General features: G+C 34.5%; 3 protein-coding genes and 1 long non-coding RNA gene across 5 annotated transcripts; all 4 read right to left on the minus strand.

The window, feature by feature from the left end:
• Nucleotides 1-2,446: 2,446 nt before the first annotated feature.
• Nucleotides 2,447-3,832, minus strand: LOC122308506 (protein EXORDIUM-like 3). Its single transcript, XM_043121868.1, has one exon. It carries the CDS (start codon nucleotides 3,669-3,671, stop codon nucleotides 2,637-2,639), a length of 1,035 nt encoding a protein of 344 aa, XP_042977802.1. The 5' UTR covers nucleotides 3,672-3,832; the 3' UTR covers nucleotides 2,447-2,636.
• Nucleotides 3,833-16,931: 13,099 nt separating this feature from the next.
• LOC122307658 (40S ribosomal protein S20-2-like) lies at nucleotides 16,932-19,402 on the minus strand. Of its 2 annotated transcripts, none has more exons than XM_043120687.1 (4): nucleotides 19,241-19,402; nucleotides 18,870-18,999; nucleotides 18,357-18,470; nucleotides 16,932-17,295 (listed from the first exon to the last, which is right to left on the minus strand). In XM_043120687.1, exons 2-4 carry the CDS (start codon nucleotides 18,979-18,981, stop codon nucleotides 17,153-17,155), a joined length of 369 nt encoding a protein of 122 aa, XP_042976621.1. In that variant the 5' UTR covers nucleotides 18,982-18,999; nucleotides 19,241-19,402; the 3' UTR covers nucleotides 16,932-17,152. The 2 variants fall into 2 exon arrangements, with proteins under 2 accessions (XP_042976621.1, XP_042976622.1); XM_043120688.1 differs by having other exon boundaries at nucleotides 18,870-18,994; nucleotides 19,241-19,400.
• A 568-nt stretch (nucleotides 19,403-19,970) lies between these two features.
• LOC122307659 lies at nucleotides 19,971-20,996 on the minus strand. The gene is made up of 2 exons (XR_006241794.1): nucleotides 20,861-20,996; nucleotides 19,971-20,544 (listed from the first exon to the last, which is right to left on the minus strand). It is a non-coding gene; the product is annotated as an uncharacterized LOC122307659 (long non-coding RNA).
• A 393-nt stretch (nucleotides 20,997-21,389) lies between these two features.
• Nucleotides 21,390-24,053, minus strand: LOC122307657 (40S ribosomal protein S13). Its single transcript, XM_043120686.1, has 5 exons — nucleotides 23,892-24,053; nucleotides 23,724-23,796; nucleotides 23,466-23,604; nucleotides 22,815-23,001; nucleotides 21,390-21,650 (listed from the first exon to the last, which is right to left on the minus strand). The coding sequence occupies exons 1-5, from the start codon at nucleotides 23,912-23,914 to the stop codon at nucleotides 21,617-21,619; spliced, it is 456 nt and encodes a 151-aa protein (XP_042976620.1). The 5' UTR covers nucleotides 23,915-24,053; the 3' UTR covers nucleotides 21,390-21,616.
• Nucleotides 24,054-26,747: the final 2,694 nt, after the last annotated feature.

The raw sequence follows: 26,747 nt of genomic DNA on the forward strand, positions 1-26,747 counted from the left end.
AGACCGATCCTCTGCATTGAATATCCATCCATCCATCCATCCATCCATCCATCTATCTATATATACACATATTGATGGCCTAATTACTCATAATAAAGTCCTATGATAGCTGTACTGATTATTGCTTATTTATAAAGTCATGTACCGTGTCCTTTTCTTAGATTTAGTTCAATAAGAATTTGTTACTAGAACCAGAATAAACGCTCCAATTATTGTGGATGTTATAGGCCGATGATGTCATAAACCTTAAACTCGATGCTACATAACGAGAAATACCATAAATAATATACGCTTTATGTTTTAGGTCAGATCAATTCATGAACGGACATGTTTCTAAGGCCAAGCTTCAAGTCCCTTGGACAGGTCAGCAACAACTTAAAAACCTTTTATGGAGTGAATGATTAGTAGAGAGGCTCGAACAATTCAGGAATGTTTAGCTGTTGTTGAACCTTTTTACTTAGGCAAACCCACCAAAGAAAGAGATAGTTGGAAGACAATTTTGGGTTCAAAGTCATCGGTAAACGTATTTTGTTGTTATCCTCCGGGGGAAAACAGCTGGCTCTCACTTCTTCTAGTGGCACCAAATTGCAAACTGAAAGATATAAATATTTGACCTTAAGTAGAGCCACCCTTGGAGTGGGTTCAATGCCGCCAAGGAACTAACAGTAAACCAAAAAAAAAAATGTATTCATTTATTTCAAATAAAAATGTAAAACATAATAATAATAATGCATGAATAGCTGGCACCGGGGGAAAAGCAGTGAAGCAGGAGCGGCGCCCGAGCTTGGTGTTTGACATTAAACCCCAATACGTGGTAGAAAACAATGTCATATATGCATCCACTTGTGACTCGTGCATGCTTTTTTCTCAGCTGCCTCGATATTTTATTTTATTTCATAGTCCTCGTATGTCTGTTAGTACTTTTCGATCGATGAGCCATAAAGATCGCATTGAACGTACTTAAATTTTAGTCATAAGCTCGCTGCATGTATGTACATATAGTTTTATTGTTGTAGGAAGTTATTCATGTATAAATGCAGCCAAAAACTTTGAGGAAAAGCAAAAAAGTTAGGCCTATATAGGTGTGGGTTGGTGCAGATTGATTAGCATTCATTGGGTTACGTATAGAGATGAAGAGAGCTACAAGAGTTGGGGGACCCTCAAGGGTTAATGTCATCTAATTCTCACGCAACTTTCTTGAATTAAGTGGCACTTTGTAATGTTGAAAACCGATCCATCGATGAGGCCAACTTGAACGTATCAGTCTTATGAATTGGGTCGAAATAATCCCAATATATTGTATTGCCCATGAAAATGCTTACTAATCCTAATATGAGAAATATATTGCCGTCACTGTTACTACCATCGATTGGTGACCTTTTTTTCACCTTTTTTTTCTTTTTAGGGACCCTCAAAAGAAAAAACAGTCGAAAAAGCGTTAAAAACTGGTCATTCAAATAATAAAGGAGTGCATGGATCATGAAGACAAGCGGCGCAAATCCCACAAAAGTTCCCTCAGAAAAATGGCAAAGCTGAAGAGAATGCGTTGGTCCCCAGGATAGGATATGCTAAAGGTCCGACCCCGGAGTTGTTGGGTATAATGCATAAGTTGGCCGAAAATGAGACAGCTTCGTTTTTCTAAGCAAAAAATCAGACAGACAGGTTGTCTTTTCATAAAACCTGCAAATTAAAATTTACCAAAACATTTTTTACAAGATAAAATTATAAGATGAACAGTTTGGCTTATAGTGATCATTCGCTTCCATTATACAGTTAAATAACACAATTGATTGAGATGGATATATAAAAGAAATTTCTTCGAAACAAGATGCAGTCACGAGAAATCTATTTTCATGAGAGACATGTCTCCTTTTGGAATATTAAACGGTGCTCAGAGTCTGCTCTGACGTTAATGGTTCGTACATTAGAATCTGTTTGCATGTGCAACATTATTGTTTTCCGTTCGACACCCATTTGAAAGAAAGCGATGAACGGAATCCGGTCGGAGACAGACATTAGACTCATGAGTCATTATTGTACGAGAGAGACGAATAAAGTGAATTACATATATAACCAAAGCCGGCTGAAATACAAAGAAAAGCACAGATATATTGAAACATACAACACTTTGAGTCCACAGATAAAAGGATCGCAGGAATGACCACACACGGACACAGCATCCTCTTTCTCGTCTTTGTCTTTGCCGATTCGACAATCTAAGCAAAAGGGCCCTCCAACCCAAATTGCAGTGGGCGCCTATCTTGTATTATTAACAGAGAAATCATTACATCATCTCACGTAATATTCTCGTCCTTAACCGAGAAATCATTGTAATTGTATTATTATTATTATTATTATTATTAAAAGTTGACAACATTTGACAAAATAAGATTAACGTTTTGTTTATATTAAGAGACTTCCTACTTCGGTGACTTCAAACAAGACGGGGAAGAAACGCCAATGTAATGTGTATACAACGACGTATATATGTAATTATTACATAATTAACAAACTTAAACTACCTTCACTAATCACTCCCAAGAAAAAACACAAGCCATCATCAAAATTAAAATAGAAAGATAAACCCAAAAATAAATGAAAATCCCAAATGCACAAAACAGAAAAAAGATATTTTTCTACTGATCAAGTGCATTAGGACCGGTACAGTAGTTAACCACATGGCTCCATACCCACTGAACCAAGAACCGCCGTCTGATCCCGTTCATATTAAACGTGGCGCCGTCCGCGCCGTTGAAGAGTTGACCCGTGTAGGAGCCTCCACCGCCGGTACCGTAGATGCCCTCGCACAGGTCCGCAATCTCCACCGGGAAGCTTGGGTCCTGCCCGGCGTACCAGGCATTCACCAACGGGTTCGTCGCCAGCTCGGCAATCTCGTGTGCGATCACACTCACCATCCCGTCTACCCCGATGTCGCCGTTCGGTGACTTTAATGGCTTCAGACCCGGGATATAATCCGGAACGGCGAACGGGTAAGCGCACACACCCGGGCACATTTTCGCCGAGTTCCCGACCCAAGCGTACGGCAGCGTATACCCGACAATGGACGGGAATGTGAAATAGTGGAACCCACATACTTGCCCGCAGAAATCCTGAACGCGCACGTCGGAAGATGTGAGTAAGAGGTAAAGCCCACCCTGTGGATTCAACGGCAAAGGTTTCGTCTTGGCCGTGACGGCGCTCTTAATCACGGACTGCATGGACAAGCGCGTGAGCGACTTCCCGTGAGAGTAGAACCGGTCGTTTTTCTCCGCGCCCAGATGTACCGTACGGGAAATATTGGCGCCGGTCTGGTCCGTGTAGAGCTGTACCGTCTTCCACCAACCCGAGACAGAGGGGTGCTTCGAATTGACTGCGGAGATGGAGTTGATGAACTCGCGGATGATCTTCTTCTGGTTCCTCTCCCAAACGCCGTACCAGATTGTGTGGACTGTGATGTCAGCGGTGAGAACCGGTCCCATATGGTACTTCAAGTGGACGAACTCGGATGAGCCCTCATATTTCTTGGAGCCTCCGAACTCTAAATCATGGGCAGCGTTGGTTCTGTTATGGGGCCATGGGCGCCATCCGATCACCTCACGGAGAGAAAGGAGAATTATAACTACGGTGACGGCGAGAAACGCCGGACACCGGCGAGTACAGCCCCGGAGCATTTCAGTGAGAGTTGGAAGTGACTTTTTTTCGAGTACAAATGTAAAGCAAAGGTCAAAGGACACTGAGGCAATATATTCCCCCACAAAACAATGTCGAAGATTATATATAGAGGGAAATTACTGAATGGATGGTAGCCCCAGTTCATGATTCTCTCAAATTTTATTTTTTTTGTTTAGTTAAAAACATTGATTTGCAGGTAATGGAAGACAGGTGGGTTCTTTAAAGTGTGAGAAGGGATACTGGGGCCTACGTCACAGTTGTAGAAGGCGGCCGCGCGCATGATGATGACGATGATGATCATGGTGATTGTCCTCATCTGATCATCTTTTTTATATGTAAACCCATTGCCGGTATTTTAATACGGACTGTTTTGCGCGGGAAAAAAAATTTATGGACAATTAGGTAGAAGGTACGTACAGTGCTGCATGCGTGGTCCAGGAAGCTGGGGATCGTAATGCATCTATAGTAACAGATTATGATGATGATGAACTAATATAATTTGGACCTCTCAAAATGTGTCGAGGCTGAGAGCAATATCCGTCTCGGTCAGGTGCGGCTACGATAGGCTGGCTGTTCCTTTTGTTCTTTGTTCTTCTCGTGCTTTATTTGTTCTCGGATTGGAAACAACCCCCACCTCAATTTATTCATGTCCAATATTTTCCATGTCTGCGCTAGTATCTTGTGCAACAACATCATGTATACGTACGTATACGTACGTGCTCAAAAATTATCTTCTCAATTAACTAAATTAGTTATTAATAGTCTTTTTGTTACTATATATTAGTCACAATTACTCATTTTTCTTGTAGTGAATCTATTCTCTAACTTGAGATTGTTTATTAATGAAGATAATTAAATTATTATTTTTTTATTAATTTAGATTTTTAAAATACATAGTGATTTAATACGGTATCGTCTTGCCAGCTTATTGTACATAGTGAAATTAAATGCTTTACTACTAAAAGTTGCTTTGCGTTAATGAGGTTTTGATCTGATACACCTCCCACAGCTAGCCGTACTATTACATGCATGCATAATTAGTGGGAAAAAAAAAAGCTATGGGATATAAAAAATGTTAGTACGTGAACGTGATGTATTTTTATTAAATAAATAAATAAATATAAGATCTATATAATAAAATATTTATATTTTTAATAATGGACACACTACTCCTCTTGTATTGAAGTGACGGCAGTTGCACACATTGCAGCATTGCTCACTACTCATCTACATTGCCTTTGTGGCACGCGGATCTCACTAGATTGCACATCATTTATCAGTCTGAAGTCTTGAGACCCTGATTTAGGTGATCATCGATTACAAAATTAACTAACATATCATGTGTTATTGCCACGAGACGAAATAATGAGTTATTGGTCATGCATAGCATGTGAATGGCTTTAAGACAGTACTTCAACTTATTTAAAATATAATATTGGGGTTCATAGTTTTTTGAGAATATATGAATCATGACTACACCCATCAAGGATTAACCTAGATCGTCATGTAGATCAGGATGATTAGAGCATCTTTTATAGAAGTTCGAAGAAATATTCATTATAAAAAAATTATTTATTTGTAATCAATTATTTCAAGAGAAATGAGTATTTTTAATTAAAATGAGTCTGTTTTAGTTACAAATAGTCATTTTTGTTTAAAAAATTAGTCACAAATTTCTATTTTTCTTAAGTGTACTATGATGATTTTGTATTTATTTTTGCATGAATATATATATATTTATATTTTTCAAAGTGCAAAAATATAATTAAAAGAATTGTGAGGTGGAAAATATATTTTTATAAATGTTCGTTAAGATGATGACCTAAAAAATAAAAGAGCAATCAATAGTCACGCGTTATTTGGTTTAAAAAATATATGATCGATTGAACTTTTCAAAAAATCTTATACGTTCTAAACAGTTGAGTTTAGAATAATTATTATATACATATATATATATATATATATTTGGAACAAAACTTTTAAGTTTTTGAAAAAAAAAATTAAGAATGATCTATTTCATTTTTTGTATAGATTATATATATATATACACACTTACTTGTTTGGTTACGTTCAAATGAGATGATATGAGATATTTTGTTGAAAATTAAATAAAATATTGTTATAATATAATTTTTTAATATTAGTTTTGTTTTGAGATTTGAAAAAGTTAAAATATTTATTATATTTTGTGTAGAAATTTAAAAAAATTGTAATAATGAGATGAGATAGTTTAAGTTTGAGTAAACAAACGAAACCTTAAAGCATTCTCATCGAGTTCCCCTATACTCCCTAAATCTCTAAATTTTAAAGAATTAACTTAACTTTTTTACAAAATAAGCACTCCATCCAATTCCCTATTTTAAGATATATGTTTAGGATATGAACAATGACTCAACTCCCTATATTTGGAGAGTCATGACTATTCATCCCCTAAATTAATTTTTATATATATTTTGTAGGAAACCGTTAAAGATGTAGAAATATAGTAATAGAAATAATAAGAAAGAAATAATAGAAAAATATTATTTTATGAAAAATACTATAGACACAAAGGGATCCCACACACAAAAGTGTGCCACGTCTTCATCTAGTTTTTTTTCAAATTCCTTTTCTCTCCCCCCAATTTTTTTTTTCTCCCCCTCCCCTGTGCCTTATCTCCCGCGCTAGTCATGAAGTCCATCATTGCCCGTCGTGCGCCATGGCGCTCAAGGGGCATTACTCCAAGAACAGAAAACGTAGGTGGTTCAAATGGTGGCCACCAGCACCCTTACTAAACCTCGACGCGACTAGGCAGAGGAGTTAACGGCCACTATTGTGCCCGTGCAGCTAGATCCCCGCTATGGCCAGGCAGTCAATGATCGTTTTTGGGAAAAAAGACTGTGCCACCATTGCCGCCCCTCCCCTATCGTGCCACAGTTGGGCAAGACTTTCATCTCGTGCGCAAGGAGAGGTGCACACGGGAGAGCTCCGTTCACAGCCCCCACGGGAGGGGGCCATCATTGCTATCGCCATAAATCCTTGGCAGTCACTGGTGGTTAGTGGATGGAAGGGGAGGAGGGGAGAGCATGGAGAGGGGGGGAGAAAGATGTGGGACATTACTAATTTACCACATTAGTGTGTGAGATTACTTTATGTCTCTAACAACTCCTTTATTTTAATATAATAGAGAAAAGATTTGAAATTAAATGTAAGAAATTTTTTAAAGATGAGTAAAATTTTAAAAAAATTTATAAAAAGTACGATTTTTAACTAAAAATTATAGAAAATTATATGTGAATGCTCTTATATGTTTGGATTTGTAGGGCTATGAAGATTATTGCATGTTTTTGGGGGATATTGAGCATAAAAGGGTATCATTTTTATAGGTTTTAGGAGCCATATTTTCTTCCTTTTAAAAAAAAAAAAAATTGGAAACAATATAAACACTTTAAAAACTGTTGGGAATTAAAGGGGCCTTTAACATTTTTACTTTTTAGGGAACCATTTCAGTTTTTTCGGGCGGCCATAATAATTATTCTTTAATGTCTTCTTTTTTGGGGGGGGGGGGGGGTGTCACCGGACTCACTGCACAGTGGGGTGTTCTGTTGGTCTCAGTACTACTACTTTGATTTTTTTTTTTTTTTTTTGATAGAAGTTCTACTACTTTGATGATCAGCTATTGAGAATCATTTAGGATTCATAAAAGTACATTCGAATTTCGTGACAGCTAGCCTAAGACCTTGGGAATAAGTTTAAAAATATTTTTAACTGTTTAATTTTTTTTTTTTTTAAATATATGTTTGATGAATTTATAAAAAATATTTTAATCACTTAAAAAATTTAAAAATTTATTTTAAAAAAAAAATATTAAATTAATACTTTTATCGAGAAGTTCATGTAGATAACTATATATTTTTAAAAAATTAATGTAACTAACTTTAAAAATATTTTAGATGCATGTTTATCAAACATTAAATAGCTTTTAAAGTATAGAGCTTATTATTTAAGTTATAAGTTTTAAGCTCTAAAGTTATAAATTATATTTTTCACTGCAATTTCAAACATGCATTAACGTTGATTGTAAGATAAAATGAGATAATTTTATAAGAAAATTGAAAGTTGAATAAAATATTATTTTTTAATATTATTATTGTTTTAAATTTTAAAAAATTGTATTTTTTATTATAGTTTGTGTGAAATTTTAAAAAAATTATAATGATAAGATGAGATGAAATATTTTTACTATTAAAATAGAGCCTTAATTGATGAAGTTGTTCAAAAGTGTCCCAAAATTAGATTTAGCATTAACAAAGCATTTCAACTCATCTTATTTGATCATTATTATAATTTTTCTAAATTTTTAAATAAAATATAATAAATAATTCAAAATTTTTAAATGACAAAATAAAAATAATATTGTACTATTTTAACAATATTTTATTTAAATTAAAACTTTTTTTTAATCTCATCTCATCTTAATTCATTATTTAAATCTCCCCTAAAAGATCTTTCTCAAAATTAGATTCAAGGCTCTTAATTTATTGACTAGAAAGATCAATTGCTATAGTTAAGAATAGATTTAATATTAACGTAACTTCGCATAATACGTTATAATTATTTTATAATAAAATTAATTTTATAATTTAACATATCAGATCAATCTATATTAATTTGTAAATTTATTTTTATAAAAAAAATTATAGTAACGCATTCCTGACCTCTTGTTGAAATAACGGCCGGCACAGATAATGTTGAGATTAAATTTTAATCACCAATCGTTAAAAATTAATATTTATATAAATTTGAAATGCGATAGTTTTAGTAATCATTCACTCTAATATGTCTAACCTCAGCCTTTATCATGAACAACAATTAAGGATATGCCTGAGAATGAGATAAAATAAAAATTTTATAAATAGTAATAAGATGATTTGTGAATAATAGTGAGATAATTTGAGTTAATTATTTATTGAGTTTTAGGAAATGAGAAAGAAAAATTTAAATAAAAAATATTATAAAGTAAAAATATTATTATAATATAATTTTTTAATTTTATTTTTATTTTAGAATTTAAAAAAATCTAAATTGTTTGGAAGTTTTGAAAAGTGGTAATAATTAGTTTGAGAAAGTTGTAATGATTGGTTTAAAAATGTTTATATTTAATAGAAGGAAATAGCTTTTTGCGTCACCTAAATTCATTGCAAAAAATATAAAACTGTCGCGATTATTTTTTAGCGATGCGTTTTGTGTTTTTTGCAATGCATTTAAGTGACGCAAAAAATTATTTTTCTTATAATGAATTTGAATGATGTTTATGAAAAGAAATGAAATGGAATGATATGAGATAAGATGAAATGAAATATAAATTATTTTCTAGTATTTCCTAAGACATAAGCTTACATTAATTGTTAAACTAGTGAAAGTTTGTAAATCATGAGCTTTGCTATTCAGGATCTTCCTCTTTTTTTTTTTTTTTTTTTTTTTTTTTTTTTTTTTGAATAACAGATCACATCCATTCATTAAAGAGGACTTACAAATTTGACTTAAACAAGTCAGTTACAACGGTTGATAGCTTCCCAACACACTAATGTGATTGACACAGTCTAGTCCAGATTGCGAATTTGACTTAAACAAGTCAGTTAAACCTGAAATGATCACATAATAGTAATAACCCTCCGAATAAATTTCATTATACGTAGCTTGAACTGCTCAATAAATACACCTAAAAAAAAAGCTTTATATATTTAATTTTTTGAACTATAAACTATAGATTAATTTGGACATGAATTCCTAAAAAAGAACGTCAGGCACACCTATCAAAATCTCCAGTAATTTAGATAGATAGGACGACAGACCAACTTGGAGAATCCCATCCAATTATATATAAAACCTACTTTACGATCGTCTTTTAGGGTTATTGACACGATGATCAGTTAAGAGACGGCCTCAAAAGGTTAACAAAAACTAAATAAAATAAAAGGAAAACACATGAGTTTTGCTGTGCCTAGCTAGCTTCTCACACGTACGTTGGTCGGGTAGCGCGCCTTGATATGAAACTTTTTAAGCAAGAGACTTCATGCGTACGAACGTGAAGTTTCCTTTCCTACCTTTCAGCCCATTGTTTTGTTTTTCAGGAAACCAGACGAACGTAAATCGGTAAATGAAAGCTGCATGACATGATATACATTATATAGTAGCATAAGACGGGAATGATATGTTATTATATAGCTAAAAACCAAGAATACTGAACCAAAAAAAAAAAAGAAAGAAAGGGTAAAAACATGTGATATGGATGTGAATCCATGGAAGGATTTGGAAAATAACCCAATAACTAGAAGACATAGAATAAATACAATTGATTCAATTGCTGCTTGGCACAACATGCAGTTTATTACCTCCAACTCCAAGCATTCACTTCTCAATTATGTCCATCTCTATACTCCTACCAAATTCATTCACAGAAATTAAATGAGAATCCTTTTAGTACTGGTGCATGGCCCCCCTTTCAGGTGTAAAATAGTTAAATGCTAGTCCAGAACACATAGCCACAGAGAGAGACAGAGAGATCAGAGAGGTCTATGACTCTATGTCTCTATATCTTTAGGGAGGTAGGTGGGGAAATCTAAGAAGAATTGGTCCGTAGGATTTAGGCCGACAGATTTGAGTAAGAGAAACATAAAAATAATTTTTTGATGTGATTTGTCAAAATTATTTTTATTATAAAATTTATCTAATAAATTATATAAAATTATGTTAATTTATAAATTTATTTTTATTTTTTATAAAAAAAAATTATGTCTACTACTCGTTAAGAAATGAAGAACTAATTAATTAGATATTTTGTTTTAATTTTATTTATTGTCGGCTATGGTACGTGCATTGAACATTCATGAACTGGTTTATGAGACATGCTGCAGCAGAAGCTCGATCGGTTGATATTTGGATGGATATCACGTAGTTTTCACCTTTATTATAAGAATCCTTTTGATAGATTCTTCTCTTTGCTGTGTTAGTGCCAAGAAATTAATAGCAAGAGTCAAGACTAACGTACGTACATATTGTAGGTTATATTGCATGCGATCTATATTAGCATAAATTGTGGCCAGACTGAAAAGATCGGCCGACATGAGATCAAGAAGTTTGTCACAGACTGTACGAGAAGCAAATTTTGCAAGAATCAGTACATAACTTCTGCATGATCAAACACTCCCCCCCCCCCCCCCCCCCCCCCCCCCCCCCCCCCCCCCACAACAAACACTTTGGCTTTTGGAGTGTTCATTAATTAAACGATCGACCTAGCTCGATGATCCGTAAGGATTAAGATTATCTGTAACTATGACCTGTGATCATGTACGTACAGGGCATATTTATATATATATCATTAAACTTGGATATATGGTAGTCCTATAGCTAATCTATATGTCTCAAAGTTCTCATTTTGGAGTAAATGAACTTTGTACGTAAACGTGGTAGAGATTAATCGGAGGACTGGCTAACATTCGAACTTTGTTTCATTAATAATGTCGATGACTGAATTGAGATTACAGAAGTGATCTTGATGGCATTATGCGTCTTAAAAATAGAATTATTCTAAATCAAATCGAAGTCTCCTACATTAATGTTCTATCTAGATTACGTATGAACGATGCAAAAGGGTAATGGGGATGTTAATTAAGAGGGTGAGGATCGACTAGCTAGGAGGCCCCCCCTCTCTTGTAATATTGTCCGAGTTTGCCTATAATTTCGGCAAAGAACCTTTCAGATTCATTAGACTTTTGAGTACTTTGAATTTTGGGTCTCAAACCCCTTTGACTTTGGTGCTTATAGGCCAATTAATCTCCACAGAAACCCTCGCAGGTTTTGTTCCGATTCAATTTTTTCCAAGCCTAGCGATCAAAATATCTTCAGAAAAAGATATTGTTAGGTGGACGTTGATGGTGATATCATGCAACAGATTTCACAAAGAAACAAATCCTCCAAGAAAATCTTAATCATTCAGGACTCAAATCATGTACATAAGAGAGCAAAGTTAAATGGTTAAATCACGAGTTTTTTAACCGAATAATTAACAATGTATTATATACAATCATAAGTAATATTAAATATAATTGTAAAAAATAAAAGCAATGTACAAATTTTTTCTTTTTTTAAAAATGAGACTCATTATTAAAGATTTTTTTTTTTTCACACGAGTCTCGTACTTATTTATTTAATTTTTTTTAAAAAGATTACATAACGCTTAAGTATTCACGATTATAAATATTATTTTTTCTTATTCTTATTTCACTTTCATTTTATTTTAATCATTTGTCAAAATAATTCAAAAACTGCTAATCAATGTAACCTCATTACAATACAAGGACCAAAGATGATGATATGGTGAGCAAATCAAGCACATTTTTAAAAATATAAATAAATTTTTATGTAGATGTCAGATTATTTACAAACTTAGGCAATATAAAAATGCTGAATAATATTTTTTAGTAGGCATGCAGCTAGGTTATAAATTATTCATATATAGCTTGCGCATGAATGTAGTCATATTCCTTCATTGATGTTTGATGAAAGAAATCAAAAGGTCAAGTTCTGACACCCCTAGGCCCTCTTGGACAAAATCAATTTTCAGGAGGGTCCCAAAAATGCACGGATTCACCGATCGATTTGTGATTGATTTTCTTTTTTTAGGACTGATAAATTAGTGATCCCGACATAATTTCTTTATAGAAAAACGTGTTGATGCAAAATTAAAGCTTGAATTCATGTGATGTTTATGATTTAACAAAAAGCTTATCCACCAATCATGCGTGGTTATTGATGGAAACGAATAACTTATAAAAAAGAGTCTATTAATTAATTATGTTGAATGAAAAGAACCGGAAGAAAGAATCTTATAAAATTAATCAACATTATAAGGTGATCCAATTTAACAAAAGCACACCAATCAAATGATGTTGTTTGACACCGATAATGATCATCAACAACTATTGCAAAAAGAATCACAAATAAATAAAACCACCTCAATTAATATTAATCCTGAAAATTATACATCATCATGTTCATGTTATAATTTGATGGGAAATGATGTTTATTACTTAACTCATGCTGTGTTTCTTTTTCATGATTTGATTAGACCTCCTCTCACCCTCGCCATAATTTTTCTATGCCATGCAGCGTGAACCCATGATTCAAGGCTAGCTAGGAATTCTCTAGCTCATGAATTATATATGTCATATGCTAATTTGTATTTATTAATCGGCTCTCCACTCGTTATATTAATGTGTCATTACTCATTAATGGTTGAAAATCGAGATGAAAGTATAAAAATGATAGTTACAATTACGAGTAAGTAAAAGCAGTATAATTATTTAAAAATAAAAAATAAATATAAGATTCATATGAAAAGAAATTAATTTTTTAATAGTAAATCTTATTCTTTTTCAAAATAACTACATTGACTATATAACACTTATACACTTTATGACTATATATAACCTTACTCATATTTAAGAAATGATTTATGTTTGGAAGTTGTTGAATTTGGTTTAGTTTTCTAAACACGGCCAAACCGGCCATCTTGAAGGAAATGTTTGGTCAATTCTATTTGTTTCAACGAAAATCATCTGAAAGAGGAGAGCTGATGAATGCGTGAATGGAAAGTTTTTGCATAGATTAGGCACAGGGACAGGACTACTCCTGGTGTATAAAAGGAAAAAGATAAAAGGTGGATCGATTAGGTTGCGACTAGGATTAGGATCATGCGGATTTTGTCACGAGGGAAAAGTTGATCCGAAAAAGTGTAAAGGATGATAATAAATGTTGGAAAATGATAGAATTGTTTTGACTATTTATATATTTAATTTTTTATTAATAATTAAAAAATTAATTATTAATATATTTTTTTATTTTTAAAAATTATTAAAAAATATTTAAAAAATGTGAAAAAGAAAACAAAATAAATTAAAAATATATAATTTACATTAGAGGGCACACCTAGCAGTCAAACCCAAACAACATGCCATAATTGTTTCATAGAAAAAGAATCTAATAAAATTAAACTTACATATTAACGTAATTTGATATTGCATGTCAGATTATAAAATTTTTTAATAAATGATATTTATCGTCATAAAATATATAAGTACCACACACTTGTTTTGAAAAAAGAGTAAATATGGGACTCTATGAAAAATGGATCGTACTTTTTTTTAAAAAACGAGTGCGTGATGCTTACACAACTCATGATTGTATATAATATTATTCATATTTTTGCCTATTGTAAAATAGCTTTTACATATTATATAAAAGCCACATGGTGATTTTATTTTTATAAAATATTTGTTATAAATTTAGCATTTCTTTAAGTTAATTCCGTCGACTACAAACAATATAATTTTCTTACGTACACTTTGATTCAAGTAGGCCTGTGCAAATTTTCGAGATTTCTGACTCCGCTCCGAATTCTGCTCCAAATTCGACTCTGACGGAGTCGGAGTTCTCGGAATTCGGAGTCGGAGTCGGAGTTACTCCGACTCTCATAGTCGGAGTTGGAGTCGGAGTCCGGAGGCCTTGTTGACTCCGAATTCCGACTCCGAACTCCGACTATTTATACCTTATATATTATATATTGTATTATCAATATTATGTAGTCAAGTAGCTCAATGGTTAAGGCTCGGTTTTGTTTCTCCGGATCCTGTGTTCGAATCCCCTCATGCACCATTACACATTTTGCAACTATTTTTTTAGGAAAACCTTAAACGACGCCGTTTTTAATAGGATATATAAACATCTCTAACCGGCTAACCCAACAGTTCTGCTCCTCTCTTCCCAGTTCCCCCTCCAGCGCCTCCCCCTCCAGCTCCTCGACCCATTTTCGAACAGGTGGAAGGATCTTGGCCTCGCTGTTGCTCGCCAAGACGATCCCCAAGACAACGGGAACGAGGGCGAGGTAGACCTCGCCGGACTCCTTCTTGCACGGGATGAGAAAGGCGATCGCCAGACTCCTTATGCCGATCACCTGGTTAAACGACACGGGGAGGTAGCGGACGGAGGTGCTGGAGTGGATGTGCCGATCGCCTTGCTTTTCGATTTGTACGTTTTTGGCTTCTGAAGGAAGAGATTGGGAACGCGTTTCTTTGGTATTGGACCCAGCTCATGATCGTGAAACCCACCGGTTAAATGACTCGAGATCCACGGCCACCGGCGAATCGTGAAATCGGATGTGGGCATTCCGACTCCGTCGAACTCCGACATCTCAACTCCAATTCCGAGAACTCCGATCGGAGTCGAACTCCGATTCCAATCCGAGTCGGAATCGGAGGTGGTTTTGACATCCGACTCAAGTCGGAGTCGGAGGTCGGATGTGGGCATTCCGACTCCGTCGAAGTCGGAGCCCACCCCTGGATTCAAGCATATTAATACTAGTGCTAAAGAGCCACCCTATCCACACAATATCAATGGTGAAAATTTAAATGAAAGTTAAATAATATATCATCATTTACTATTTAAGATCACGTGCAATGAATCAATTCATTATGAAAAAATTTAATTGCAAGCATAATTGTACATTAATATGTACACGAATCTATTGTGATTGGATAAAAAGTAGATTTTGTTGAAAATAGTATTAATTTAAAATTTAAATATAAAGAAATCAGTATTAGTATACAGATTAGTACGCAATTCTGCTTATATATAGCAAAACTCATCCATTATTGTCAGACTGAATTTTAATTAATTTTTTGTTTGTAAAAATATAATTGTTCATGCGAATTAATATCGAACAAAATATTATTATTTTTTTCAATAATTTTTTTTATATAAAGTAATAAGGTTGATAGTATTTTTAACAACTCATATATAAAACATTACAATTTTAACCCTCCTTGATTCAAGTCATCAAGAGTAGACATCATTATTCGTGGAGAAATGATTGGGATCGGGTTAATCCGGATAATCCGTCCGGACATTTCTCCTGATATTTAAAATAAAAATAAAAAAAAATTAAACTTAATGATTGAGTAAGTACTTTTATTGATATTGTGAATTATTTTTTAAAATATTTAAGAGTATTTAGGATCTGAGTCGATGGCTGTGTAGCTGATTATTATTCCTGTCAAATGAGACTAAAACTCATAGGACTCATGATTACTACGTACTATGCATGACTATCTTTAATACTCCACAGTTAACATATTCCATCACAAAAAGAAAAAAATTGTCCAGTTTTACTATCGAAAGATTTTAAATCAATGATTGTATCTTTAATAATTGGGTTTCTCTGTAAAAAATTATCGTCCATTCGATCAATTGCTATATCAACTTTATTGTCATATATTTCATCAAAGCTCTTTATATAATACAATCATGCTATGTTCTGTTTAACTGATAAGAAAACATACCAAGATTTCAAAATCTTAACCCTAAGGGCTGGTTTGGGAGGCAAGGAGATGAAAATTTTATAAATAATAATGAGATAGTTTGTAAATATTAATGAGATAGTCTGAGTTAAGTTGTTGAGTTTTGAAAAAAGAAAGAAAAAGATAAATAAAAATTATTATAAAGTTAAAATATTATAATATAATTTTTATTTAGAGATTTGAAAAAATTAGAATTATTTTTTATTTGAAAGTTTGAAAAAATTATAATGATTAGTTTAAAATTTTTATATTTGAATTATGTTTGAAAATAAGATGAGATGAAATAAAATGAAATTAAATAAGAATTTTGTGTCCCATCTCATGCCCGACACCTATCCTAAATATACTAATAAATAGAACATCAAGTATAAAAATATTGGGAAAAAAACAAATTGGGGGATGGGGGTGTTCATTTGATATGTGAACATGCATCTTTCATGTATACAGCAAATAAGGAAAAACAAAAGCACATGTAAAAACGTTTTCTGCTTGAATCAAAAGACGAGACATTTATTTAACGAACGGCAGCATGGCCTATCGAGATGGGCTTAGTTCCGGAAGGACGTGGGCCTGCTACTTGTTGAGCCTTGAATCATTCATGACCTCCAAAGCCCATAGATCTAGAAAGGTTATTCATTCACATGCAAAAGGCAGATTGCTATTGCCCGTGTTAAAGAACATATCCTCCACTCCACGCCGGCTTGCTTGCAAGCAAACCTCGAGCCGGTGACAAATATATGATTCACCCGATTCAAACACATTTAAACAGGTAAAAATGCACCGTCAGCAACATAATTTTTTCCCATCGTAGAACAGATGACTTCCACGGAAAATGTGTCGAATAGAATTCCACTGGAAACACGCTGACATAAACCATTTCTCACGGTATTCAAATATTAAAATAGTTAAATCATTAAAAAATCTCAAAATTAAGAAAACTACAAATATCAAAATCTCCATCTCACAGATGTCTTTCATGACAAGAAGATACTGGAAGCACACCTACTGCCTTAAACCTACAGCATCGTTCAAGCTTGAGGCTTGGATGTAAGGTAAAGATTCTAATTGACAATAGTAGGACATGTTTAAGAATCCGCGATGGTAACTTCAACCTCCACACCAGGTTCAATAGTGATGGAGGTAATTTGCTTAACAACATCTGGGGAGCTAAAGAGGTCAATAACTCGCTTGTGGACACGAAGCTCAAATCGATCCCAGGTGTTGGTACCTGCAAACCAGAATCCCAAAAGCATAAAAATTTGCAAATAAAACAAAAACACTTGAGACAATGGCAGACTTAACCATAATAACTCCTAGCAAATAGGATTCCAGCATGCTATCAGAAACATAAGTATGCCTCAGTACAACTTAGTTGACCTACAACCACAAAGCTGTTTAATTTTCCAGGCCACTATAAAAAAAAGGTACAGCATGATCCAAAATACAACCATAAGGCATACATATTTGAACTCCTAGGTGTTTCCTTTCCAAACATAAAGTTAATATTAGCAAAAAAATTCACTTTGATAAATCGATAGCATAAACATTGAGAAGGACAACAATCAAAATATATGCGTACTGGAGAACAATAAGTCACCAGATATCCAGCTGCAAATTAGTCTGGATTTATGTCTCCACGCACCATAATAATGTATTCACTGGTCATAAAATATAAAAACCAAACTACTAAAAACAACACATTGTCGAATCACAGCCTATTTCCACAGGCTGATCTCAATTAGTGGATCAAAATGAAGTAAGACCAATCAGGCCATCAGTTGTGAGGGATTCAGCTAGTATTACAAATTCTTCATTTTCTAAGATCCTCAAAAATCAAAATAAGGGTTTCACCATTTCGTGTATATCATGACACAGCTTAACCCAAATGCAGACCCTAGCCAGGTTTCTTTTTTTAGTTCAGCCTACTGTCTTATAATTGTAATACAAATACCCCGATGAAACCACCCACAATATTCACGCCGATTCATATTTCTTCCAATACTCTTTCTACACCATTAAGTAGGATGCAAAGCATGACTCAAGCAAGTGAGATCAGAATACAGAAGAGAATATAATGGAACAAGAGAAGGCAGGCTAAATACCATGTATATAATAGTGATGGCAACAAACCACAGAGTATCAGCCTCCCAACATTATAGAAATGTTTACAGCTGGATACGATAGGCTTACCAATTTAAAATTAAAAAACGAGTACAATGGCAAAGAAAATAATATGAGGCCAGGTATTTAAAACTCCAGTGGAGTAATATATAAAAAAATATTATATACCTTCACCACAAGGGGACTTCCTGGTGGTGATGTGCAGAACCTTGGTGGGCATTCTCACCGGTCCCTTAACCCTCAATCGCTTGTCCTTGGCACCACGAACCAAATCCGCACAAACTATTAAACATGGAACAAAACCATCAGGCTAATATACAACCCAGTTCACATAAATGGGATCCGAAAACACATATAAAGAGACCTGTGGACAAAACTTGGTAGAAAAATTCCTGTAAGATGGAAAAAAAAAATGAAAAACTACTAACAATGAAAGGGGGACCCGAACAGTAGTCAAAACATTCGATAATAAAATCCCAAATGCGTCATAAATGAATGTCAAAATAAACCCAAGTCAATCCTAAATAACCTAAGGGCGTCTTATGTCTGGACTTAAACCATTATCAGAACCAACTTATTTCTGTTGTAATATCATCAGTCACCACCATCATCGTATGAGCGATAAATGCTCATAAACCAAAATAAAGACGAAAGCAAAGAACCTTTTTTTTCGTTGTTTACCTTTCTCGAGGTTCTTGACGTTCTTGGAGGAGAGGGTGATCCTGATCTTGTGAATCTGCTCCTGAGGCTCATCTACACCCTGCTGCTTCGGCGGCTTCAATGCGTACGCCATTCTTGCTTGCTTCCTTTCCTACCAAATTCCAATCGCCACATATGAATAAAAAAAAAAAAAAAAAAAAAAAAAGCTCGCTCTCGGTCAAATTTTCTCATTAATTCAAACAAACCCAATTGCGAATGAAATTAAAGAAACAAACAGATCCCAGCCACTATTCTTACTGCCGAAACTAACCGAAAAGCTATAAGATCAAAGCCTCTGTGCGATAGCGCTAAGAAAGAGTTTTAGATAGGAAGAGATAAAGCAAGAGAAGGACCTTGGCGCTGAGGGAGGTGTGGAGCTCGACGGCTGCGGCTACTGATACCTCTTCACTCAGAATTAGAATAGGAAGTGAAAGGGCGATTCTTCTGTTAGATATACGTGCTCTTGCTTTTTAAGGTTTTGGAGGATTAGAATGGGCTGGGCCAGTTTGGAAGATTGATCAATTGGGTTCATTCTAAACCCAAATAATCAGGCAGACGACGTGTACCATAGTCTATAGGATTGATGGGAGACGTCATGCTTTATTATTAGACTTTTGTTAGTTATAAGAAAAGTGGCGTATTAACCTATTTATTAATATTAATTTTTTTATATTTAAATTTAAATTAATAATATTTTTAATAAAATTTATTTTTTTTTATCAATCACAATAAATTGATGTACATATTAATGCGTAATTATGTTTACAACTAGATTTTTCTTTATTATATTTTTAAAAAATAATATAAGCAGTTGTATTATGCATAAGAGTTGTATAATTTTTTTTAAAAAAATGAATAAATGAATAATATTATATGCACTCGTAAAGTAAGCAAACGTCGCACAATCGCTTTGAAAAAAAATAAAAATCACTATTAAAAAATAGCGCCAGCTAGCCTAATCCATGATATTGCTTCTCCAGTCCAAATGTTAGATCGTTTATTTGCAGAATTCTTCTAACAAGATTTTGAACCAGACGAGCTCAAAGCATTTTCGAAAAAAAATAAAAAGTATGGAACTTTTGCTATTCAGAAAACCTTCAAACCGGTTGATCTGTTCTTCTTCAAATAACAGCCCAATTATACAACAGCTGATGAGGACAAAAAAATTCCCCTTTCCAAACCCCCCTACCACCCTCTCTCTCCTCCCGTAACCCTTCCCCTCTTCCAAAGCCTCCCTCCTGCTGACCCTCCATCTCTCTCGTTAAACCCAATCCACCGTAAATCTTGCCTGCCCCCTAAAAAAATTATGTAGTCCATGCCTTAGTTTTTTAAGCATGGGTCGCACCATCGTCTATTTCCCGAATTTCATCCATCTTCTCACTCAGCCATTAAATGTAAATCTTGCTTGTGTATTTACTCCTTGAAAGGTTTACAAAGATGCTCGAAAGACTTACGGCAAAATACTAGGCAACTACTAGAGAGAGAGAGTTGATATAGAATGAGAACATTATGACAAACACTTGAAAAATAATTTCACAAAAATGACTGAATCCTACTCAAATCAATAAACATGCAAACCCATTTGCTGGCTTCTCAGGCATAACAAAGTTCCCAAGCCGTTTGATAATCTTTCTTGGCTAGATCTTGTTTCATTGCCCTGCTTTGATACATAGGTGACAAATAAAACAAGTTAAGATGTCTTTGATTACGTGTTCATTTGGTGGCAGACTAAGCATCATTTTCGATTTGTTCTCGCAATTTATTGTGTTGGACAGTGGCGAACAAGATGGGTGAGATGGATGTTTGTCAAAAGATCTTGCCACGTGAGAGAGATTAGTTGAGACGAAGCTTCTTTTTGAAATGGTAAGAGGACGGGGATGAACTGAGGATTGGCGAACTGATATGAAAGGAGAAAAAATGGGTAGGGATCCACTAGACAGTAAATTACCGTGAAAAAAGAAGAAAAATCCTACCGATGGAACTGGTGGGTCTGGAATTTGCGTTGGGCTGCCTAGGGTCGGACTGGTCAGTGGCGGCAGGTTGGCTGGTGGCAGCGACTGGTGGAGAATATCAAAGGGGCGCAACCACAGCGTCTGGTGAAGGATATTGTGCATCTGCTGGACAGAAAAATAGGGTTCACGGGTATTTTGGAAAAAAATCTGATGTAGCCATTCTCATGGATCTTTTTTATACAATGCTGATGTGCCAGTTGGCTATTGGGTTTGCTTTAAGCTCTAATGCAGACGGTACCACTCCAAAACGGAACTGTTTGCTATTTGGACAGAGATCACCTTCAGTTATCTGTCAAAATCGAATGATATAAACTCTAACCTAGAAATGTTCATCCAAAACATTGATGCAAACAGCACATCAAGTTAGACAGCCTCGCAGTTTGATATTTCAAGTTCACAGGATTTGCTCACAACTGTGTATTTAAAAAAAATTGAACTATATAAATATATATATATATATATATATATATATATATATAAAGACAAAATGTTCAAATAAGATAATTACTAGTCCTCAAAAAATATAATGGAACCGGAAATACAAAACAAATTTCATGGCTCCGTCTAATCTCCTCAATTAAAATAAGCATAACAAAATCTTCCCATAGTTATGAATTCGACAGTCTCAAAGCCAGACATCTGCCGGAAGACTTCCCTCCTACAGAATACCCGTACCTCTCAACCATGCCTAAAAGTTTGCTGAGCTCCATGCTATACTTAGGCAACAAGAGTGCTAGCAGTGGTGGACTCACTGCATAATAAAGGTTGAGTCAGTGAAATAATTTTTTTAAAGGTAAACTAAAATTTATTGATAAATAATCAAAGGCCCAGACAAAGTTCACAGGAAGTATATAAGAGAGGACATATACAAGAGAGGTCGAATACAGGAGAAGATTCATAAACAGAGAGAGAGAGAGAGAGAGAGAGTTTGGATGAAAATTCTAAGTCTAAGTGAGCAAATGGGATGAATATTGGGATCATTAAAGAGAGTCGATTTAAAGAGCTAGATAGCTCCACAAGCATAGGCAACACATGTCCAGAAAATAGATAGAGAGTGAGAGAGAGTTACAACATTCTACTTTGTTTTTATTTAGAAATAACCACTAGGAAACTAACATTCTCTGCTAAATGCCAACAAATTTGAGTTTGCTACCACAAAGAAGGAACCCCATATACCCAAATCCAAGTCCATGCGACAAAACCACTCCAGTCTATGAAGAATCTTCTTTGAATTGGATTTGTGAAATCAAGAAAGAGTGAAGAGAGTGTGGGGAAGGAAAAGACCAAAGTTTTTTTCTTTTTAAAGTTTCGGAAAAGAAATACTAGCTGTTGAGACCATTAGGGAGAAGACTTGGATAAAAACCTAACCTGCATGCAATTATATTTTCCACAAGCAAAATTATCCGGCATGAAAATAACAAAAAACTGTATCTGATTGCACGCACCAAACTAAAATCAGAGCATCTAATCCCAATTCAATCTTTCATTTAGTGGCTCAAACATGGCCATCAAAGTTATAATCCTACACCAATCTTTTGATAGGTAAAATCCCACTCCAATCAAATAGACAATCCTATAAAAGGTGGGCTTTGTAATGAATCTCCATGCAGATATTCATTGACGTCATCCTCACAGACATATGGTTTTTTTCCCCATATTTTGTAGAAAAACAAAGGTGCAGAACAATTTCATAACTTTCTATCTATAATCCATCATTATAATTATGGAAAGGGGCAACATTTGTTGTCATTCTACCAAAGAAAGAGACCAGTAACAAAGAAACGAGAGTACTGATGCCCCCCCATATTCACAACACTTTAGTCTTATACCGAAACTGAGAACCATATTCAATTTTTCAACGAACGGTATCAGGAGAATAAAAAACTTAATCAAGGGGCCTTACGAGAAGACTTACTATTTCCATACAGGTGGAAGCTTCTTTGTCTTTTTGTAGTACCGAGCGAGCCTGTGAATCCTGCTCTCAACAAGAATCAACCTGAACTTTGAATCCTTATCCTTCCTGTTTCTCTCCAGATGCTTACGGATGGACACTGCCTTCTTGATAAGATGATACAGATCCTCCGGAATTTCAGGTGCAAGACCTAACTCAATTGAAAAAAAAAAAACAATTAAAAAATGGAATGGGGAAGAAAGATACCCAAAGAAAACAATCTGGCCTGACCGGAACTCGTATAAAATTCTAGACTATATTACACAAGCTTTGAATGCCAGCATTTTGATTGAAAAACCAAAGAAGAAAATGGGATAAACTCATTCTCAAGCTAGTTCGATTCTATCATTTCAGGTTCTATCAAGAGATTTCCTTAATTATACAAGTAGAAACCACATAACAAACGTCTTATATATGACATTTTCTCGTTATCACGCAACAGAGCGATCCGGTATTAAACTACTTCACTCTAGACAAGTAAAGACATCAAATCCAGCAGATTAAATGTTGTCATTTCCTCTCGAGTCCCCAAAAGTCAAAACATGTAGGCCACAAAGCTTCGGTTCTATCCCTACCACATTGTCTGTCAACCAACAGGGCACAATAAAAACATACCATGAGCCTTGAGAATACGCAAGATCTTGCTTCCAGTAACGCTCTTGACCTGAGCGATACCATGAGAGTCACGAAGAATCACACCAATCTGGGACGGCGTCAGACCCTTCTTCGCAAACTTGCAAATGTTCTCCTCAACCTAAAACCCGCACAAAAACCACAGCCCATCGATTCCTCAGAATTGGAAAAAAAAAATTACATACATATACGCGCATCTTACATGAATCGAATAAGAGAATTTAGGTTTTTTATGGGTACATCTTGAAAAGAGATCTTAAGCCAACTCGGCGGAGTTCTCTTGTAGGGCAGAGCTGAGGCCGAGATACCCTTACTGGAATCATATCACAAAAATCAATTAGATTTTGCCACGGCTAGAAAGAGAGGCAATATGCATATATACGGAGAGAGAGAGAGAGAGAGAGGTACCCACGACTATGCATACGACCCATGGTGGCAGCGAAGAAGTGGAGGTGTCGTTGCTTTCGTTTCTCTGCTTAGCCGAGCTGCCGCAAACCCTAGGGATCCTTTGAAACACGAGGTAAATGGGATTTAGTTATGAGTATGCTGACTACACCATCGAGCTACTTTCCCGCGTTGACACCTTAGTTCTCTGTATATTATCGATCATGTGACCATGTCCTCAAATATTGGCCCATGTCAAGTCCTTGGGCCACGCCAAGGCCCACGATAACTGAATTACCGATTACGTATAGTCAAAATACTTCATCTCCCGATAAAGCATCTCGATGGTGTGTTTTGATAAATAAATAAATAAAAAATAAAAAAATTATTTAATCATTAAGGAAATGTTTTTAAATAATATTATAATTTTTTTTAAATATTAAAAGTGATTAAAAAAATATATAAAAAAATTGCACTCATCGAGAATCTCTCGATAGCTGTAAGGCTACTGTAAAATGATATGTATAATGCTAAATATTATACTACTATCTTATTTTGATTCCACTTTTATAAATGTGAAATGTCTCACTTTCTATCATCATTAGATCATTTATTATTCTACCAATAGAAAGAAAGAGTAGAGCTAACCTTCAGAGGGTTTCACCTCGAGAAATGTGGTTTGCATTTTACTATCATCAATCATTCCAATTGATATTTGATATCTTGCATTTTAAATAACATTTTATTGAAGCAATTGACTTAAAAAATTATTTAAAATAATATATAACACCAAAAAATACGATAGAATGATAAATTTAAAAATTACTTATTTATTTTCTAAGTCTATTATAGTATTATTTCTCATACAAATAATATACATTACTTGTAAAATAAATTAACATGTTTTCTTCTTGAAACACCCCTCAAGCCCACAGCCCTCTCAAGTAACACGGCAGGGGCCCAAAGAAGCCCACAAAGAGCTAAAAATACATAGAGTTTGCTATTCAATAAGCCCACTTAAATGCCCAACATTTGGTTACAAGCCCGCGTGACAGAGTATAAAAGTTCCATATATCCATGCACTTTAACCAGAGGTTATCGACAAGTACTCTTTCTGAAACACCCTTCTGTGGAAGTGTGGGATTAAATTCAACATAATTTTTGTAAGTAGTGATGCCATTGATATGATTGACAACTTCCTTCCAGTTTGTGCAAACTCTTTTTCTTTCTTTGATAGTTCAATGATTTCCAGTCACACTGAACTGCTTTAATTTATAAGCCTTTTTATATCTATGTTGACCCTGACCATCCTCAAACTGCCACAACTCTAACTAACATCCACACATGGGGAGGCTTAAAGTGACAACGACAGCAGTTTAATGCATGCATAATTTTAAATATCAAAAATTTTATATATAATCACTTTTGTAGACTTTTTTATACACTTTAATAATATAGTTGGTTGTGTATTAAAAAAAATTAATTCAACCAATCATATCAATGAAGTGCTCAAAAAATGCGTAAAAATGACTGTGCATAGCATTACTCATCTTATTAAAAAGTAATTTTATTCAAAATTAGTACGAAAACTTGCACAAATTAAGAATGACTGAAAATGTCCTCTCCTTTTTTATTTAATTTAATAATATAACTAATTATATAACAAGTGGACCATTGGGGGTATGTGTTAAAAAGTTAAAAACAGTAATTTTATAAGGAAGAGATGCCCTGCCACCATGCAAAGAAATTGGAAAGAAAGCAAAAAACTTCTAAGAACGAATCTGGTATGGGCAATAGCCCTCAAAAGTGACAGCAAACCTAAAAAGAAAGCTGTGTAAGCCCCGGCTGAGACGTTGTTGGCAGTAATGCTGGTACTCTTGTAATTAAGCAGGCCAGGTTTGAGTATATATTGGTGCCTTAAAAGAAGCAAAGCTTAGCAGCATGCATGCAATATTAACATGCTTTAGAAAACCTTCTTTTTCGGTTAATGCATGTGGGATATGTTAATCAAAGGAGTTAAGAAAAGCCGAATCCAGTCGTGGTTCGTGGTGGATTTCCAATATATTTGTCGTGTTACAGATTTCAGAACTCGGTGGATGGTGCAGACCCAAATATTCCTTTTTCTTTTATTTTTTTATTTCTTGTCGTAAATAAACGTAAAGGCTAATCCTTGAAGCATGCCAAGGTGCAATCCAAATAAGAATATGGCTAGCATAGAACGTAAATAATCTGTACAGCCTTAGAGTTTATAAATCGCATGCTATATCGTAAAAAGATTCGATAAATGGCTGACTAAAGGCTAGATTCTCGGCAAAAGACTAGCCTTATATTTTTTAGGTAAGCAATGACAAAGCAAGAATGTGCATGAAGTGCTTTGGTTCTTAAAAAATTGTATATTTTGGCTTATCTTGCTAATTAATTAACATCTAAGAACATTTTAAAATTATTTATATACTTCAAATGCTAAGATCCAAAGATGAAAAACAGAAAAAGAAAAAGAATAATTATAATAAGAACAACGGGACAATGGCAGTTGAGTGGAGCCAAGTCCCTCAGACTCCCTGACACAGCACAACAAAAGAGGGCCAAGAGGCAACCTCTGTGTGTTTATCTTCTCTGAAAATCCAAATTCTTTATCATTTGAATCTCTGGAATCAGATAGGCGCTGGTCCATGAGAGCCTTGGATATCAAGGGAATATCATTGGTTGAAAACCATGCCTGTTTTCTTGTTTGTTGATTTCTTTTATTTTTGTCCAATCTTAGGAGCAGTACACTGATTTAATATAGATTGTGTGACATGTGATTTCTGCCATTTTGAATTCGAATGGAGACTGATGCCACGAAAGCTGTGCTGGCAGCTGGGGACGATAAAATTGACA

The sequence above is a fragment of the Carya illinoinensis genome, chromosome 4 (genome assembly GCF_018687715.1).
Source record: "Carya illinoinensis cultivar Pawnee chromosome 4, C.illinoinensisPawnee_v1, whole genome shotgun sequence".
In the NCBI taxonomy this organism is placed as follows: domain Eukaryota; kingdom Viridiplantae; phylum Streptophyta; class Magnoliopsida; order Fagales; family Juglandaceae; genus Carya; species Carya illinoinensis.

What these genes read in the sequence shown, in the direction of transcription:
- LOC122307658 (XM_043120687.1), bottom strand. Translation starts at nt 18,981, where the DNA reads ATGGCGTACGCATTGAAGCCGCCGAAGCAGCAGGGTGTAGATGAGCCT. An exon ending in CGTCAAGAACCTCGAGAAAG is followed by an intron (nt 18,471 to 18,869) that starts GTAAACAACGAA and finishes CATGTTTAATAG; the next exon opens with TTTGTGCGGATTTGGTTCGT. An exon ending in GAAGTCCCCTTGTGGTGAAG is followed by an intron (nt 17,296 to 18,356) that starts GTATATAATATT and finishes TCTGGTTTGCAG; the next exon opens with GTACCAACACCTGGGATCGA.
- LOC122308506 (XM_043121868.1), bottom strand. Translation starts at nt 3,671, where the DNA reads ATGCTCCGGGGCTGTACTCGCCGGTGTCCGGCGTTTCTCGCCGTCACC.
- LOC122307657 (XM_043120686.1), bottom strand. Translation starts at nt 23,914, where the DNA reads ATGGGTCGTATGCATAGTCGTGG. An exon ending in GGTCGTATGCATAGTCGTGG is followed by an intron (nt 23,797 to 23,891) that starts GTACCTCTCTCT and finishes ATATGATTCCAG; the next exon opens with TAAGGGTATCTCGGCCTCAG. An exon ending in CTTCCACCTGTATGGAAATA is followed by an intron (nt 21,651 to 22,814) that starts GTAAGTCTTCTC and finishes TTTATTATGCAG; the next exon opens with TGAGTCCACCACTGCTAGCA.